Source organism: Thalassophryne amazonica, chromosome 11 (genome assembly GCF_902500255.1).
Source record: "Thalassophryne amazonica chromosome 11, fThaAma1.1, whole genome shotgun sequence".
In the NCBI taxonomy this organism is placed as follows: domain Eukaryota; kingdom Metazoa; phylum Chordata; class Actinopteri; order Batrachoidiformes; family Batrachoididae; genus Thalassophryne; species Thalassophryne amazonica.
In genome coordinates this window covers 9,497,451-9,518,013 of record NC_047113.1, presented here as the reverse complement: position 1 = coordinate 9,518,013, position 20,563 = coordinate 9,497,451, and the positions used below count along the sequence as shown (strand labels likewise).

The 20,563-nt window shown below is 39.9% G+C and overlaps 1 protein-coding gene across 1 annotated transcript in view; it reads left to right on the top strand.

Annotated features, from left to right (window-relative positions):
• hdx (highly divergent homeobox) overlaps positions 1-20,563 on the top strand; it is a 76,153-nt gene that overhangs the window by 4,048 nt on the left and 51,542 nt on the right. The window contains 5 exon segments of the mRNA XM_034181853.1: positions 5,029-5,188; positions 6,730-6,876; positions 7,176-8,363; positions 8,441-8,497; positions 10,056-10,306. Coding sequence (XP_034037744.1) covers positions 5,123-5,188; positions 6,730-6,876; positions 7,176-8,363; positions 8,441-8,497; positions 10,056-10,306 — 1,709 coding nt within the window. The 5' untranslated portion in view covers positions 5,029-5,122.

The following is a 20,563-nucleotide window of genomic DNA, read 5'->3' as shown; positions in this document are numbered from 1 at the left end:
TTAACAGCAATAATAAAACATTTATACCAGGCGAGTGAACTGTCCAAAAAATGCCCTCAGACCCCAGAGGGTTAATACTAGCTGTTCAGATTATTGTGACATTTATATATTTACTGCTTATGTATTTATGTATGTATATGTGTGTGTGTATGTATATATATATGTATATATATATATATGTGTGTGTGTGTGTGTGTGTATTCATTCAGATATCATGCCTAGCAGCAACACTTCATTTGCATTTGTATGACATATAGCAGAGCAGATATCTGAAATACTTGTGTATTGTAAGATGAAAGTGACAAATTTTGCACAAATATTGTTTGGTATATATTTTAAAATTAGCTCAGCCTAATCTCTATTTTCTTATTGTTGTTATTATTTTGTCTGTGTGTGTTTAAATATATATCAAGCAATGTCTGTACTATATTTGGTGCACAGACAGTCATTTTACATGTCTGCCTCACTATTTGGCAGCCTGACTGTAAAGTAACAGTGCAGGCCCGGCGCCAGAAAAAAAATATTAAGGGGGCGATGAGTTTATCACAGGGGTCGCCCCCCCCCCCCCCCAAAGAAAGTGCACACCGGAGGGTACGTGCCTCTGAGCGTGCGTAATGAATTGGGTGCGCTCCTAGAAAGCTCGTGTATTTAGGCTACACCGTTGTAAGAGACTGACTAAGAGTAAAGAGTGATGACAGTATTTTTAAAATTATTATTTGAACGTATAGACCGTCGGTCAAGTGATCTCCTGCATACCACAAAACCAAACCAACAACTGATCTGAGAAACGACACGAGGCAGTAGATTAACCCCACATACAGCCCTCCATCACAAGTGCAAACACAGCGCAATTGGGCATGACAGTCACACAACGGGTCAAAGATAAACCTTTCATGTAGATATACAGTGGTCCCTCGTTTATCGCAGGAGTTACGTTCTAAAAATAGCCCGCAATAGGCGAAATCCGCGAAGTAGTCAGCGTTATTTTTTACAATTATTATAGACGTTTTAAGGCTGTAAAACCCCTCACTACACAATTTATACACTTTTCTCAGACAGGCATTAACATTTTCTCACTTTTCTCTTGTGTGTAAACACTCTCAAAGTTCAAGCCTTAGTAGAAAAATAAGACCAACCTGTTTTCAGGCCCAAACATTTGTTTGAGAAATAAAAATAGAACATTTTCCTATAAATAATTATGATGGCTTTTAGAACTAACGAATTTAATTTTAGCGATCAACCTACGAGGTTGGACACATAAGAAATTATTAATAGTGACTGACCAGTATTTTACAGTTCCTCTGATCGCGCCTCTTCGTCCTGGCGGCGCGCCACTGTTGCGCCTTTTTCCACTGAGTCAAACCTCGCTGCAGGTGTCTTCTTCCGAGTGAAGAATACAGTTATGGGTAGTTGTTGGCGCTCTTTTTTCTTCTGGGAGAGAAGATTTTTATAAACAGACACGCAGAACACAATGCGCGTACTCTCCCTTCGCAGTGCCGCAACAGGTGTCCCGTCATCTTGACAGAACACCGGCCTGCTTGATGAGGACGCAGAGCACAATGCACTGTTTAAAAAAAAAGAAAAAAAAAAAAGAAAAGCATGCAAAATTGGACTAAAAAAAAACGCGAAACTGCAAGGCGCTATATTTTCCAGTATTTATTTTCTGGATTTAAACAGATCTAACAGTTTTTTTATTGTGTTTTTAATCTTTATTTCATTTTATTCTGCCTTTTAAGTGATGTTTGTGAAGTGCCTTGAGGCGACTAGTTGTGATTTGGTGCTATATAAATTAATAAATTTGATTTGATTTTGATTGCTAAGCCAGTGAAAAACTGCAGTGGATATAAATTAGTTAAATTTGAGAAAAGTGCATGGGTGTTTTTTTAAATATAGCTAAATTTTAATTTTGCATTATGTACAATAAATTTGAAGTTATGTGTCTTTAGGCTCTGGAATAAATTAACAGTTTGTTTAACCCTTTGGGTGTCCGAGGGCATTTTTTGGACAGTTCACTCACCTGGCATAAATGTTTTATTATTGCTGTTAACAGCCTTCCCTGCATCCCACAATCAAGTTTTATGTCTTTTTTTTCAGGACAACCTGTGCTTTCAGAATATATATGCTTTTGTTGTATTTTATAAGTGTAATAAAGGTTTACAAACAAAAATAAGAAAAAAAAGTAAAGTAGAAAATAATTTTCCACACACATTTATTCAAAACACACAGCAAACTATAATAAATAACTGTTTTGACACTTTATAAAGGTAATTTGAGGTCTTGTGTGAAAGACTGTACAACAGAAAGGTTCAAACAATATTTTGAACAATATATACAAAATGGTCTATGCGTTTTTTTTTTGTTTTTTTTTGTCTTCATCTCAAAGCAATTTCTGTCTACTATTACACAAAGGTTACAACACAAACTTCTACTTCTACTCTGTTTGGGACTGTTCTGTGCTGCTCCTAAAACAGCTTTCACGTGAGATTGTCATCAGAGGCTCTCCGTCTGCTTTCACTGATCGCTGTGCGTAATGGCGCAGGGCCCACTGAGTATGTACTAATAGTATGTACTCATTGGAGCACCCAGGGGGCTATTCAAATGGGCCAACTAGTAACACAGGGTTCTAGCCAGTGCAAACTTGCGTTACGGTCTGTTATGATATAATTTTGGACCATTATGCTTATTTTGGACTGTGTAATCGACCGTTTCTGCAGCGCAACTCCAGTTTGAAGCGTGAATGAAGCGATGCTTCGATTCAGTGGCTCGTGGCTCTTTGATTCGCTGCTCTTCAGAAGCGGTAAGTCCGTTTCTTAACCCCTCTCAAAGCCATTAAAATATCATGAGTCATTTTTGTGTGTATTAAAGTCGCTAACTGGGACTCATGTCTTGTTGCAGTCAATAATTCAATAAGTCAATTTTATTGTATGGCCTTGCCTTACAAATAAAGCGCCTTGGGGCAACTGTTTGTTGTGATTTGTCGCTATATAAAAAAAAAGTAAAAAAAAGATTAAAAAAAATAAAAAAATAAACGAGAATCGTCCTCTGTTCCTTTGGCACAGTTCCAAATGCTGCACGGCTCTTTGCTGAGACAGAGTCTGCTCGGAATTAATAACTTCAAAACAAATTGCCACTTTAAATAAAATGACACCTCTTACAAACATTGCAATACAGACAATAAACTACAATCGACTAAAACATTTTTTCGTCCCAAAATGAGACGTCCTGCGTTCTTTTTTAACTTGACGTGGAGCGCAGCAAGCTCAGCTCAGCTCAGATATGGAAAGACATTCATGCCAATAATAATGTCTGAAAGGAAATGCTTTTGACAAAAAATAACAGATTTTATTTCTGTTTATGTCCAGAGATCAAGGATCCACCATGTAGAGTTTATTATGTCCAGAGTTTAAGGATCCAGTAACCAATTTCATATTGATTTACTTTAAGATTCAATAAAATGTTGTTCAATTTCAATTTAATCAGCTTATAACACGCCAAATTACAACAAAAGCTGTCTCAAGGCACCTCACATAGAACAGTTCAACATAAAAATATTAAAATAAATAAATAAAAATAAAAAAAATTCAAATACCTAATTAAAAATTGAAGTAAAAGAATAAAACAAAATAAAAAATACTCATAAGAAAGAGAATAAAAATAGGTTTTAAGTCTTGACTTAAAAATGTCCACAGACTCCGACTGCCTCACTGAGGGCCATGTACTGGCTAACCCAGAATGAGATTGCCCACTCAACAAACTTCCCCAGCCTTCTGGACATGATGAAGGGACTTGGTCTGTCATACCTGGCTTTTCCCCTTTGGGTACCCCTAGAATGGCCAATTTTTAGCTTAAATTTTCAAAAGCTGCCCCAGTTCCGCAGCCCCCGGGTCGCTTCACTCCATCGACATTACCACTACACTAAAATTTTATCCTGGCTAGAACCCTGTAACATATCACTCCTGAAAACGATCTTTGGCTTTTCATGTGATGTAAATCTGCCCTACGATTGGATTTTGTAAAACCATGTGACGGTGAACCAATTGGACACTCACATTGCGCACATCATCACACAGCTTCTATGAGGAGTACAAAGATGGCCAATGGCTGGCTTGAAAGTCCGCGGAGTTAACTTTTCAGCAAAAAAAAAAAGTAAGTTTCTATCTCATATCATTAAAAAGTTATTTATAATTTAGTAATTTACCCGTCGTATAGGTTTAAAAATGGACTAAATACAATATGAAAGAATAAATGACAGATAAAGTAACAAAAAGTAATTATTAGTTACAGCCCTGCTGACGATCCCTCAGTTGTAGAGGTTATACATTGCACTTTTAATTTTGTATTCATATTATAACAAGAGGAGTGTAGCATATTGAGTTTGTCACAGTGTCGTGTCTGTCCTGTCCTTTTCTACCTGCCAGTTCAACCTGTCCTGCTGCTCACAGCACACACAAACACACACAATGTTTAAAAGCAAAAATGTTGACTTGACACGAGTGACAATGTGATGACAGAATTACACAATTCAGATTCATGAGATTGTGTTATTTTGAAAAGAGAAGTGTGCTGAGTGAGTGCCCCCCTACCACACACACTTTCTGTATTTTTTTTCTTTTTTTTGAATTTCATGCACAACTCAATTTGGTGGAAGCATTACAGTCCATCAGACACCGAGTGTCAGTGTGTACATGCTCGCCAAATGGAAAGAAATTGTGCCAACTTGTTTGCAGACTTTGTAACAGCTCTTCAAAAAGAATAACATTTAAAGGTTTTTCAATTAGAGCCACTAATGCTGACCAAAACAACACACATTTTATGGACATACCACCAAATTCTTAAAGGATTCTTATGTACATTTGTAAGAATACAGCCAAGCAAACAACACTTTTCTTTCTTTGTTAGTTCCAAACATCAAAATAATGCAATTAGCTTCACCCATGTTGCACGGTTTGTAGTAAATGTTCCACCATGCATACTACACATTAACAGACCCCAGAATAATGCTGTCCCCTGCTTTTTATTTTCTCTCAGCCACATTGGCGAACCGCGCACCATGTGCACTGACAGGATGAGTACCCTGCAGATGTTGCTAACCTAAAAACATGAAGGCTTTGCTGTGATTTGCATGGCTGCCCCGTTCCACTCCAGTAGCACAATGGATGCCTGGTCACAGAGGCGTGGCATGCAGACTGTGAGTATATGAAGAAGAGTTTTCCGGTATGAGCTATAACAAAAAAAGTTTAATATTGACAATTTGATTGATTTATAACAGTCCACCAGTTTGGGATGAATTACACCCTTTTAAACTGTGAAATTAGAAGGGCACTGAGAGAGTGTATACTCTGCCAAGGCCACAAAGTCTCCTGAAATTTAAATTATGTAAGCCCAAAGATAAATTCCAGTCTAGTGAACTATGGCTCAAAGTATTCTTGTGGAAAGACAGTTGCGATCAAGAATGCACATCTTTGACCATGACTGCTGGCTGTTGATCTTGATTGCTCATCTTTGTTGTTGAATGTTATCCTGTGATGTTTGAGCCTAACCTTTGATTGTGATTGCTGAAATAATCAGCAATTCTTATTTCATGATTAAAAGAATCAGGGTGATAGTTCAAAGATGAAAGGCAGGATTGTGATCAAAGGAATCAGGACCACAGATCAGCAACAAAGATCCTTTGATCTGGATTGGCACCAAGATGTAGTTAAGTCTAATGCCAAATAAAATGTGTTCTTTTTGACAGATCATGTTGAGAAACAAACTAAACAACCTCACTGACAGAAACATGTAGACATTTGGACATAAACATTTTAATGTGGTGCATAAAGTAAAAGGAATAGCAGAGGACGTAGCTGAGGCATGTATGCACATCATTTAGGAGAGGATAACTCAACTGTTCTAGACTAATATGACCCCGAAAATGACCACGCCCTTTTCGTCCTTCAAATACAACAGTAATTTCTGAACTGCAGCAGCTACATATTTTCCAAGGTATTCAAAATGTCCAGAATGACCAGTACATGTTTGGGAGGGTCATAGAAAAGTGTAAAATTTCTATTTTGATATTTTAAGAGAAAATGGCTAAAATAAGTGGGTCAATTTATACACTGAAAGAAAAGGAACATTTTCCAAATATAATGAAATTTTATTTTCAGTCATACTGTTGTCAATGGAATATTGATTTAAAGTGAAAAATACAAACAGAACTTGTTTCTTTAGCAGACAACAGTATCTGGAGATCTTAAATGTTTTAAAGATTATCAGGGGAATTTCTCAACAGCCAATAGTTCAGAAAGTTTAAGTTACTAAATATGTGGTGATTCCAGACTGTATGTAGGTCATCTGACCTAATGTTTATTAGTGGTTTTCTCTTAAAATGTAAAAATTTGAAATTTTACACTCTTCTATGACCCTCCCAAACATGTATTGGTCATTCTGAACATATATTGGAAAATCTGTAGCTGCTGCAGTTTAGCAATTGAAGTAACACTCGGGACGAAAAAGGGTGTGGCCATTTTCGATCTGTTTGTGTCGGGTAGAGATTTTGGAACAGTTGAGTTATCCTCTCCTAAATGATGTGCATACATGTCTCAGCTAGGTCCTAGACTAGAAAGTGCAAAGGAGTCCTCTGAATAGCTGTTTTCATCATTATTCATCAAACATAATCTGTCGAAAAACTCTGATGCATTTTTAGCAAATATGTGGCGCTTTTGTATGTTGTTGTTTGCTCTTTAGATGAACCTGCGGTCAGTGTTTACATCTGAACAACAGAGGATCCTGGAAAGGTACTATGAGAATGGGATGACCAATCAGAGCAAGGCATGTTTCCAGCTAATACTGCAGTGTGCTCAGGAAGCCAAACTGGACTTCAGCGTGGTCCGGGTAGGCTATCTAAAGAATCTGTATCGAAAGAATGAGTTGGAGTGCTAATTCTTCAATATGGTTGATGCATGCTGTTGTGTGTGTATGTGTGCGCGTGTGTATTTTTTTAACTGTATGTTTGTCTGAAGTTGTGACTGAATTAAGTAATTGTGACACAGAGTCGGTGGTTTCCTCTTTGTGGCCATCTTCTGTAAAGTCTTAAATTATTAGGCTCACTGCTGAATATTTTGCAGAATGGTTTAAGTTTTTTAGAATGGTTTAAGTGCATTACAAAGCTGATTTTTTTTTTCTCCCTACAGACATGGGTTGGCAACAAAAGAAGAAAGCTAGCCTCCAAGATAGACCAAAACGGGGGTGCATCTCATTCCTTATCCAGTCATCCACTAGCTGGGGGACTACTGTCCAATCACTCAGTGGCTGGAGGGGCCCTGTCCAATCACAGTCTGACGGGAGGGGCTCTGGTAGCTGGAAGCATGCTTACTGCTGAGTTGGCTGCAGCACGGAGCATGCAGAATCGTGTGCACCTTCTCCCTCCATCCTCATCATACCCTTCTTTCTCATCAACGTCGTCTTCCCCTTCGTCGTCATCATCTCTCAGCAGTGGGAGCAACAACGCCAACAACAATGATGTCATATTGACTGGAATCTATTCTCTCAACTCTGTCCCTCGGTCTAGACAGAGACCTGCAGCTGCTTCATCTCAGTCAGACTCTGAGGTGTCTGCACACACATCCTCATCTCTGCTCCCTCAGTCCCTACATGGCAAGAATGGTTCCAGTTCCTCTCCCCTCCACTCTAAGCTAACGTCACTGTCTCAGAACCCTCCATCCTTCACATCTCCCTCAGGCCCCTTAGCCTACACTGCCGTCAGGAAGGGAGGTTTATCCCTTGGGGAGGCAGGGATGAGTGCAGCAGCGAGTGTGGTACCTCACACCTGGACTAGACAGTATGGTACAATACAAACTCGCCCTTGGTCTTCTTCCTCACCATCTCAGCCCCAGCCTAACTCCAATCCCAAATCTCAACAGTCTGTTCCCCCAAAGCCTCGGGTTTCCATCCCAGTCCAAAACTGCAATTCTTCCCCTGAACAGATTCCTCGCATCCAGCAAGTGTTCACCTTGTCAGCAAGGGGTGATGGGGACAGACTTAGGCCAGTATCAGCATCTACTCGGAAAGGTCAGGAGAGTCATAGACCAGTGCCTGTACCGCTGGACATGAGGCACAACTTCTCCATTGCCATGGAAACTGGAGATGAAGAAGAGGAGTGGCAAAGGGAAGAGGAATTGGCAAATATGGCTGCTCAGACCCACATCCATAGGGAACAGACATCGGTTGGTCCAACAGAAGCTGAACAGTCTGTGGTGAGAAGAAGTTGTTCACCCCCTATGACCAGCTCCAGACCTGCACTGCCTCACAGCAATACAGCACTTCATGGCAGCTACTCCCTCACAGCACAGACCTCACTTATAGGAGAATCAAGCTCACAGGTGGGTGTAGTTCTAATGTTATTTTCAGTGCTTGTAGAACTCAGTTGAAAGATTTAACTCTTTGTCATTTTGTGTAGACGTCGGGTGGTGTGGCTGCTGCCCCCTGGGTTGTCAGCAACTCCAGAAAGCGAACAGTAAGTGCTTTATGTCAACCACAAATTAAGATTTTGAGTGTGTAAATTTGGGTGGACAGTAAACAGAGGTGCTACTCATGGACATTATGCACAGGCGAGTTGACTGTGAAACATGCATTTGTGTACCTTAGCAGCAAATATAGTGAGACTTAAGATCTTTGGCAAAAATTTACACTGCTGCCAACAAGCCAGCTATTCAAGTTGCTTTGTGTTTCTTGATATGTGCACTCAGCTGCCTCCATGTCAGAGTCCCTCACTAAAACAAATATCAGACTTTATCATTTTGAAACACCCCCATTTTGTAAGCTTGAGAAGCATCTTAAAATTGTCAACTGGCATTATGAATCTTTGTGCAGACTGATCTATTTATTAACTAAGACATGATAATAAAGTTTAAAACTCAAAATTTGATGGTGGATACTAGTTGGGTTCCCATTACAGATTTGCCCAAAAGTTAAGAAATATTTTCAGACAAAACAGTATAGCAAAGTGACATAATTTTGAGTGAGTGATGGAATGCCACTGCTGGGTTTTGCAATATCTGTCATTTCCTCTTGTGAGAATTGTAATTCCAATAGTCTTGGTGACTGAAGGGTAAGTCCCACCAAATGCTGCCATTTTTGTTTTGTTTTGGGGTTTTTTAATTCACAAATGCCATAGAGTTATCTGTTAAAAAGACTACTAAACTCTAGGTCTCTTACTCCATCCACATGTAGCATGCCATGTATTTTAGAATGCCAGAATGACTCTTTCTATAGGTCATCTGACCTGAAAGAGTAGAAAAGTGTTTCTACTGCAGATTTGTGAAATATAGCTTTTTCAGATTGCCTAAAAAAACATCTCTTGTGAACATAAAAACATTTTTGCTATATTTGAGGGGTTTTTAATTTTTTTCTAAATACATGTTTTCATTCAGCGTACAGTATTTTCAATTTTCTACTTCAAATTGCACAATTAGAAGGATAATATAAACTCACTTAATGATTTAGGAATAGAGGAAAAGTGTTTGAAGCCAGCAGCCTTCAATTAAAAAAAATATCCTCCTTAGGTGCTGCCCTTACTATATGTCAAAATATTGTGCATGTTTAGTGCTATTGGTTTGGCAGATGATGGGATGTTTTTGGGACACTTCAGTGATTACTGGGAATGAAAAAGGAAGGCATTGAGATGATTTGTTTTATTTAAAGAAATTAAACTGGAGTACATCACGGGAAAAAAAAATATGTGCTTGTCTGAAGCTACTGTTGTAATATGGGAGTGATGATGTTTCACTGGCTGAGTGTCTTCTTTTGGCTGTTCCAGTTAGGGGTCGCCACAGCAGATCAATCGATTCCATCTCACCCTGTCGTCTTTATCTTCCTCTGTCACACCAAAAGCCTGCATATCCTCCCTCAGCACATCCACAAACCTCTTCTTTGGCCTCCTTCTTCTCCTCCTGCCTAGTGGCTCCATCCTCAGCATCCTTCTCCCTATATACCCTGGGTCCCTCCTCTACACATGTCCAAACCATCTCAATCTCGCCTATTTTGCATATTCTAATAAAATTTTGTGTCTTCAGCTGCAGGATCGGACCCAGTTCAGTGATGGGGATCTCATCCAACTGAAGCGCTACTGGGACAGAGGCATGACTAGCTTGGGCTCAGTCTGCAAGGAAAAGATTACTGCTGCAGCAAACCAGCTCAATGTAGACACTGAAATAGTCAAGGTAACCAACTCTGCAGGGTGGTGGGGTCTGTTTTTGGAGACAGGTGATTTATTGAGGAAGTTCACAGCTTTATTTCACATTAGTTTGTTCCCTCACTCTCAAATTTTTTGAAACAAAGTATTAAAGCTGCAGGACCTTTCAAATTTCACAAAATGGAGAAAATTTAGTTTCTACCAAAATCAAGCCTTATAAGGTAGGTTAATTTTTCTAACATGTTACAAAATTACAGTTCATTTTAATTTTATCTGGGGGGAATTCCATAGTGAATATTGTCTTTTCCTTCATGGCCGTCATGCAGACTAACTACAGGAGGCAGTGCATGTGCGCTAGCGTGAGGTTTTGAGATTACCTGTGACCCATCTTAAGTTAACTTCCATAAGATTTCTTGTAAATCACGTTCAAATCTACCAAATGTTAGTCATAGCATCTGATCCCTTGAATTTCTCCCCCGCAGAGGTTGAAATTCTAAATTGTTTCCAAGACAAGCATGAATTTTAAGCATATTGGCAATATCATATTATGAATCCCTTATCTAAATGCTAAGGAACAAAATTATAGTGGTGGCAAAGAAAATTCTTTTGATGACTTAAATCTTAAAAAAAAAAAAACAGTTTATGTTATGGAAAATTTCACATAAATCATAACCATGGCAGGAATGCTAAAGGCCTAAATATAGTGTCTGAGTCCTTACACACTTAACCCACAGCTGTCTCAGTTATTAGGGTATGTAATTCCTACAGAGATACAGTATGCCAATGTCAGTGATTATTAAATAATTCCCAAATTATATAATAATAATAATGTTACAATTAATAAATTATATTGAATGCGCTCTCGGGGGAACGCTATGAAATATTTGCAGTCAGGTTACATAAGCATATGAACATTGACGACCCCTTCGTCTCTGTGCTCCAGTACTATGGATTCAAAATTGATCACTCAAGCCTACAGCGTTGATTATGAATTTTAATTCAAAGGGTTTAACAAAAATTCTACATAAACCTTTTAGAAATGATCATTTTTATACACAGTTCCTCCATTGTCGGAGGCCATAAGAAACTGGAAAGTTGACCAATAGGTGGTTTCATTGCCCAGTGTGACCTGTTCCCTAATTATTCCATGGCAAATTAAGCTCATAAAATGTCTGGCGTTGATTCCAAGTGTTGAATTTGCATTTGGTCATTATCCATGAGAACTCTCAATATAAGGTCCTGATGCAAGTGAAGGAGGCCATAATTACACACACAAACAAAAAGAAACAAAAAACATACAAAAAACATAAAACCTATCAGACAAATGGCAGAAACTTTAGTAGTGGGCAAAACAACAATTCCATGCATTTTTAAAAATAAGTAAGCTAAGTAAAAAACAATTGGCCTGTAGACAGTGGGAAAACAGCCAACAAAGATGAGGGCAGAAAGCTTTCTTTGATGAAGCAAAACCCTCCAGTACATGTAGTCAAGTCAAGAACACTCTGGAGGAGGTAAGCACATCATTGTTAAAGTCCATAACCAAGAGCATACTAGTGCTGTATAACTAAACATAAGTATACTAGTGTTGGGAATCTAACACTAGTATACTGTCTTCCTTGCTCGAGTGTTGAACAATTTATTTATTTATTTTTTCTTGAGCACGTCATCCGGAGCTTGATGCTGATGCCGTACAAATCTGATGCTGCGTTTAAGCTTATCTTATGTGGCCTTTTTTTTTTTTTTTTATGTGTGTGTGCATTTAATTTGGGCTTTTTTAATATGCATCCGTGGTCGTGCAGTGTGCACTGCACACATTTTTGTCTCCAGGGGGAGTAAAGGGTGTAACATGTTTTTTGTATTTTTTTCCTCATTGACTGCTAAGGATTTTCAGCAGGGGCAGTGGCCAAGTGTTTAGTGCACTTGGTTTCAGTGTGGAAGGTTCCCGGTTCAAGCGCCACCCCTGCCCATTTCTCCATGTATTGTGGAGTTGCTTCAGGAAGGGCATCCGGTGTAAATATTGTGCCAAATGAACATGTAGATCCACTTCAGATCTGCTGTGGCGATCTTGAGTGAAAACCCAGGGAGCAGCCAAAGGGACTTACATTTACTGCCAAGGATTTTCACCCACATATTAACAGTAACCCTAACGCAGTGAAAGGGAAAGTTTACAAGACTGTTGTGAGACCAACTATGTTGTTTGGCCTAGAGGCGATGGTCCTAATAAAAACACAGGAGGCAAAGCTGGAGGTGGCAGAGTTGAAGATGCTGCAGTTTTCTTTGGGAGTGAAGTCGATGGACAGGAATAGGAATGAGCATATCAGAGAGACAGCACAGGGAGCACGGTTTGGAGACAAATTCAGCGAGGTGAGACTGAGATGGTTTGGACATGTGCAGAGGAGGAACACAAGGTATATAGGGAGAAGGATGCTGAGGATGGAGCCACCAGACAGGAAGGCAAGAGGGAGACCAAAGAGGAGGTTTATGGATGTGGTCAGGACATGCAGGTGTTTTGTTTGACAAAGGAAGATGCTGAGGACGGTGAGATGGATATGGATCTGCTGTGGCAATCCCTAATGAGAGAAGCAAAAACAAATTACTTTTGCCTCTGAAAATGGAGGAACTATGTATGAAAACACCTGTTGTTGCAATATTTTTGTTAAACTCTTTGAATTAAAGCTGAAAGTTTATACTTAAGTCATATCTTAATTGTGTCATTTGAACTCCATTATGGTGGTTTACACAGGCAAAATTAGAAAAAAATACTTTTCTTCTTGACTGTACTTTTGAAAGTAGTATATGCATGTCACTATATGTGCTGTGTTGTAGAACTCAAGGCTTGTTAAAGAATAATAGGTTGGGATGGGACCGATCCGGTCCAATATCCGTATCGGGTTCCAATACCAACGTATATTTCCGATGCGAAGTTTTCCTATCCAGGAGCCATCTGTGTGTGTGCTGAAACATCTCCACAAGTCCTGCTTGCTGCTCTGCTGGCTGACTTCAGTGTGCGGTTCTGAATGGAGGCGTGTCTCAGTGAGAAGCAGAGTAATGAGACACGCCTCCATTCAGGAAATCCCTTCCGCAGTTTGCAGCCAGCTAGTAGGCGAGCATTGAGGAGTACATGACCGCTGGTTAGAAATATTTTGTATTAGAAATAGCGCAAAGCAAGACAGCAAAGTGCAGTGTTTGCAAAGCCGTTGTACCGAGAGGCGGAAGCTACCTACAATACGAGGTCTGTTAGAAAAGTCACACGACGGTCCCGCATCACCACAGCATTCACTTTGGAAATGATCTGGTCATTTCAGCATGTTGATGGCCGCCCGGAGCGTGGCGCGCTCTCCACCGTTGTGCGGCCATCTTTAAACCGGTTGTACCGCTCCTTAATCTGTGTGATGCCCATAGGATCATCACCGAAAGCCGTCTGAATAATCCGAGTGGTTTCCACCTGGCTGTCGCCCAGTTTCTGGCAAAATTTGATGCAGTCCGCGCTGCTCCAGTCGTTGCGCCATTCCTTGCAAAGAAAAAAACGAGAGACTCCACCCATCCTCACACAAAGGCTGCTTACAAGCAAATGACGCAGTCGACAGGCGTGAAAAAATTCATGCATACGCACGAAGGTTCAAGGTTGGCTCATACAAGCACATGTGATTCAAATCCATCAGGTTTTTGAAAAAAATAAAAAGGTTGGATAATTTTCCAGCAGACCTTGTATATACTCAGGGCAGTTGTGTCATCTGGTGTTGAAGAGATGAAACTTCAGCCACTGACCCAACAATGACCCTATAAAAATGTATACTATTAATCAGAGACAGAGAGATAGCAGTCTTTTCTTTATAAAGTCTATACTTTTTCTTCACAAGTTGCTCTTTCTCTTTCCTCTACTTCTAAAGAATTCCAACGTATGAACTGAACTCATGTAAACCAGGTAAACCCTGTGACAGGATGCACTTGATTTTTTTCATAGAAGCGCCCCAAAAATTGTGTACATGTGTACCATTTTGAAGATGGAGCGCATTTCCAAAATGCCACAAGAAACCACCAAAAAATACATAAAAGTACTTAATTAATTCACCAAAACATCAGTTCTAGGCTTGCATCTTAGCTGTACCTTCTGGCAAATTGTAGCTGAACTTTGAGGTCTTCTTTTTAAGAAAATTCTCCTCCATACCACTTCATCATGAAGCTGTATAACTGGGGATACAGAATATCCTCATATAAAATCAACAATAATGATAATAATAATATTAAATCAAACAGAGCTCTGGTATCGGAATAGTATCGTATTGGCATATATCCAAATTCAAGTATCGGGATTGGATTGTAAGTGAAAAATGTGGAGCGGTGCATCCCTAAACTTAAGCACATGTTGCTAATCTACAAATTTTATTCATCCACGAGGAGAAATTTATAAGTTGTCTAGATCTACAGCAATTGACAGTGTTTAAAAATTATACAAAGTTTCCATACCTTCCAGACATTGGCGATATCATTCTGGTCTCTTGGGTGTAAGAGGCACAATAATTCATCTGACCCAGTTTTATAACTTTAATGGCGCTGCAGTAATTGAAATGATAACCATTGTATCTATAGGAGCAGTCTACATCTCTTTGTGAAGCATTTTTGAATCAGGATAAACACCTCCAAATCCAAGGCCACGGTACTCTGCGTGAACATGTGGATTGGTCTTTTGCTTTGGGGATGCTTTTTCTTTTCCTGATGGAAACTGAAGTATCTCTGGGTCTTGTTCATGAGTGATGGCGAAGTGTAGTGTGAAACCGATATGTGAATTGTGCTTGTGTTGCATAGTGATGGTTAAGGAGGAGCTAAGTTGTAGAATGCAAATTTTCTTGTTTGCTTACATTCCAGTCTCAGGAAAGTAGCACAGGGATCATCAGCTTGAAATATGAAGTGTCCTAAAATCTCCTGGTAAATGGCTGCATTAACTTTGGACTTCATAAATCTTAGTGGACCAACACCAGCAGATGGCATGGCACGCCAAATCATTGACTGTGGAAACATTACGCTGGACTTATCTTTGATTCTGTGCTTCTCCACTCTTCTTCCAGACCTCGGACCTTGATTTCCAAATTAAATGCAAAATTTACTTTAATCTGAATAGTTTACTTTGGACTAGTGAGCAGTGGGCTCCTTTTTCTTCTTAGTCAGATGGCAGTGTTCTGTGCATTTTGACCCATCTACTGGATGGCATATTATGTTAACTATGCTTTTCACTTTTTTACACTTTTACTATGCTTTTTAATCTTTTAATTAATTTTATTTTGTTTTCTGAGTTTGTCACGGGCTTCTGCTCAAACTGCTAAAAAAATCTAATAATAATGGCTGAGTCCAAAATGTCTCCCAGCAATATACTTTATTCAGGGCCAGCAATTTCCAAAAAAAAAAAAACACCTCAGACACCGTATGGACAACAGCACCACCCATGCATCACTACCAAAGCTCCAACACCATCTCCTCCCGGCAGCAGTATCCCCCCCCTAAATACCCAACGCCCCGGCCCTGGGCGTACCAAGAGATAATCAGAGGGGAATGTGTTTTTTTTCCCTCTCCCTTTCCCTCTCCCTTTTAACTCTGCCCACCAATCTATAACTCAATCACAATAAAAATTCCTTACCCATCTTTAGTACCCAAAAATAAACAAGAAAATGTAACAAATCAGACAACAAATCTACACACACAAAAATGGTTCAGCCCGAGGTCAGCTGACCGCTTGAAGCGCGCCACAATGTGCTATTTAAAGCACAACCAGAAAGCACTTCAGTTTAGCTCCGTCAGGATAGCTGAGAGCTGCGCAACAACAGGTAAGAGAGTTTGTCAACATTCAATATCCAAAGATAGGGACATATAGACCCAAAATGTGCACCCTCAACCGCGCTACAACTGGGGAGGAAGTGTATATGAATTCAAGCAGAGAACCAGTGCGCTGTAATCACACAGTCCCTGAGCACAGAGGGAGGGAGAAGGAGGGGCACGCAAGGCAGAGAGGGACGCGGTGCTGCAAGCACCGCGTCACAGAGTTGTTTTGTGTGAAGCGCCTTGAGCTGTGCTGGATTTACATAAGGGCCATTGGGCCTTGGCCCCGGGCCCAAGGTCCCTGGGGGCCCATTCTCACCCCCCCCCCCCCAAAAAAAACACCTAAATAAAAAATATGCATTAAGAAAAATGAATACAAATTGTTTGAGTTTTACATGTTGATATTACAAAGGTTTTACAGATTTTGAGGTGCTGAACTCTGTTGCTAAATTAAAGCATAACTAGTCTTGTACTCTCTACCGATGGAGGTTATATGACATCATTATGTATTAATGTATACTCATAACATTAAAGCTAGAATGCCGGCAATTTTCAATAGATAAAATATAGTCTGAAGTTTAATATATATAAACTGAATCATATTAGAACCCATAAAAAATTGGGGGAAATTTTTAATTCGTGGGAACTTACATAATTTGAGGGAAATCCATAGCCCCAGCCAACGTCAGAAGCAGCAAAGGAATTCAAGCCAAGGTGCATCTGCGCATGTGCACTGACTTGTTTCTTTTTCTCTCACTCCAAATCTTGGTAGTTTCTGTGTATATTGCCGGTGGCACTCTACCTTTAATGAAAGTAGGTCGACTAGCTTTTGTTATAATGTGATAATGTCGCTGAGCTACAACTGCTGCTGCTAGTTTTTTGAACAAGTTGAGTGAACTTGACTGACTGGAGTTGGACTCGGACTTTACAATTTTATGCATTTTGGCCTCGAAGCAACAAAAAATTATTAACTACCAGAAATGGCTTCTGGTAACTTACCAGCCTGCCAACATGTCTGGAAAATATCAAGGTATGCAAGCAGTGATCAAATGAGTGTGTCCAACAGCACACTATGTCCCCTGTGCTGCTCACTCACTCACGTTGGTTGGAGAGTTTGCAGTCTCTTCTTGCAGGGAAGCTATAAATCTGTTTTCAACCATTAATGAGTTGTACACATTCTTCTTCAGCATCAACAAGCAGGTGGAAGGTGATGGCAGATGAACTCAAACCAATACAACAAGTAATGAAGCATCTCTCAGATACCAGATGGTCAGCTAGACATGATGCTGTAAGTGTAGCACTGAAAGGCTACAAGCACATCAGATGTGCTCTTCATATTGTAGAAGAAGACAATTCACAGAAACCTGACACCAGAGCAACAACCAATAGTTTGTTTGTGAAAATGGGAAAGCTAGAATTTGCAATCCTTCTGTGTTTCTGGGCTTTTGTTCTGGAGAGAGTCCAGGCAACAAACATCAGCCTGCAGAAAGAAGGCATAACTCTGAATAATACAGTCAGACTGTACAGGTCATTGCAGGAATTTGTCATAACAGAGCGCACCAGATTTGAGGAGTATGAGGAACAAGGGAAGAAACTCCTTCTTGAGGAGATGATGGGGACATTGGAGAGGAAGCCCAGTACACAGACTATAGTGTCATGAGAGGAGGGAAGCCTTCCAGAAGGAGACAAAGGTTTTCAGATGGCACTGTAGAGGAAACCCAATGTCTCCTAGAGAGAAATTTAAACAAAATTTCTTTGTCATTGTTGACCATCTGCTGGTAGCCTTAAACAAGAGGGCTGAGGCCGATGAAGATCTACATCAGAACTTTGAATTATTATCCAACCTTGAAGCAATGGCACCCAGGGACATTGAGGAGGCAGCTCAAAAACTCTTTGAATCCTATCCTGATGATCTGGAGGATACATTAGGTGCAGATTTTTCAGCTATCTGCATTGCTGAAGGAATCATCAGATTCAGCAACATCAGAAAACAAGGAGCTTTATGCCTATCAACTCATTCAACCAATCAATGAGACATTTCCTAATGCAAACATTTTTTCTTAAAATGTACCTGTGTGCATGCTATGCACCAATTGTGCTGGAGAAAGATCTTTCTCAAAACTAAAACTGATCAAAACCTGCCTTAGAAATACAATTGGCCAAGAGAGACTTAATGGAAAAAGTCTCATGTCTGTTGAACATGAACTTCTTAATGCTTGGACATTAGCAGCATAATTAAACTTTCAGTAGAAAGAAAGCAAGAAAAACTCTCCTTTAGAGAGTTCAGACATCACATCATGATCTGAAACATAATGACATAGCCTAAAATTTTGGAATCTCAGTCTTGTTCATGTTAAACTGTTATAAGAATAATATACTATATGTTTATATATTACCTGTAGATTATTGACTATAAGGGCTGTAAGGCAAAACATTATAGGCCTTTAAGTTTAAGCTCTAATGTGATATTTATGACTTTAAGTTATAATGCTTATACTGTTCAGTGTTCAGGTGTAATTGAATGAGAGAATGAGGCGTTCACAAATAAATCTGTTCTTTAAACAGCTCAAGAGTTGTCATTTGTGTCATACTTTTAACTTAATTATTGCAAAGACTGTAAGACATTTAATATTATTGAATTATTATCTGACTATAGAATTGTCATCTGATATAGAATATTACAGATTTACAGTCCAGTTAACTATGTTTTTTTTTTTTCTTAAAAATATGGCAAGGAATATGAGCCATTGCCCACTGGGGGCCCAAAAAAAATGGTATGGCCCCAGGCCCTGGGAAGACTAAATCCAGCACTGGCCTTGAGGTGACTCTGTTGTGATTTGGCGCTAGGCTATATAAAGTGAATAAATTGAATTGAAATTGAGGCTCAGCTTACCCATAATGCAGTTTGGCATCTGTGTGTGTCAATATTCAAAACTTCAGAATTTGTGCATTATTGTAAAATTAAAAGACATGTGTTATGGTGTTATGTGTTATGGGGAGGTGATGGTCTAGTGGTTAAGGTGTTGGGCTTGAGTCCAGAAGATCATGGGTTCAAATCCCCGCCTGACTGGAAAATCACTAAGGGCCCTTGGGCAAGGCCTTTAATCCGCTATTGCGTGTGTAGTGAGCGCCTTGTGTGGCAGCACCCTGACATCGGGGTGAATGTGAGGCATAATTGTAAAGCACTTTGAGCATCTGATGCAGATGGAAAAGCGCTATATAAATGCAGTCCATTTATATTTTCACTTTGTACAAATGACAGACTTGATATGAATGTAGTTAAACTATACAGATTAATTTGGTTTATCAATCAAAACCATAAGTCAAACCTGCTTTCCTTTTCAAGAGGTCTGCCTCACGGCTGCACCACTGTATGCTGTGAAGGATAATGACACTTCCTTACAGCAGTGGGCAGGGCGCACAGTGGCAGAAGCACTGACTCATTAGCTTTGTTTGGATTTGTGATCGCCTTTTGATTCTGTCAGAAGCTTTGGCTGTGTTTAAACTCAAAATCAGCTTGTCAGCAGCTGAGAGTGTACCGGAAACAATACTGAAAGTTAGTGGTTAGCTGTAGCTTCCAATAAATTTTTTTGGTGGTTTATCGGTTTAGCATTATAAAAGATAACTTTTCAGTTAGCTGGTTAACAGTTATCAAAGCTAACATTTGGTTAGCTGTGCCCACCACTGGGATCACCCAGGAAAAACTTGTGGATGTAGCTGGAAAGAGGGATGTCTGTGTTTCCTTATATGACCTGCTCCCACTGTAACCTGGCCATGAATAGATGAATGGAACAATTAAAATTGAAGCGTCCCTGAAAACAATAAACTGCTTTACGACTTCAGCTTGGTATTTTCTCTATTTTTCCCTGCAATGCCTCCACCTGATTAACAAAGATACAGCAGATGTTGAACACATCACCATTTTTCTACTAAATGTTTTTCTAAAGGTGCTACTGATGTGACATTTTCACCAGATATCAGTAACAAACAAAGTAATCCACACATACAAAGTAATCAAATTATAGATGTCCATAAATTAAGTTGTGCAACTCAGCCACATGGGGTGTGCAGCCAGTACATTCTGAGTGCCGGTCCCAAGCCCGGATAAATGAGGAGGGTTGCGTCAGGAAGGGCATCCGGCGTAAAACAAGCCAACCCAACTATGCAGACTCAGAATCGAATTCCCATACCGGATCGGTCGCGGCCCGGGTTAACAACGTCCGCCACTGGTGCTATTGCCCAACAGGGTGCCGGTGGAAATTGGGCTACTGCTGGGCGAAGACGACGACGAAGAAGAGGAGGAAAACGTTGCCACGAACAGCGGGAGAAGATGAAAACTAGAAGGGTAGAAATGAGAGTGGGGACTTTGAATGTTGGTAGTATGACTGGTAAAGGGAGAGAGCTGGCTGATATGATGGAGAGGAGAAAGGTAGACATATTGTGTGTGCAAGAGACCAAGTAGAAGGGACGTAAGAGCAGGAGCATCGGCGGTGGGTACAAGTTGTTGTACCATGGTAAGGACAGAAAGAGAAATGGTGTTGGGGTCATTTTAAAGGAAGAGTGTTAAAAGTGTGTTGG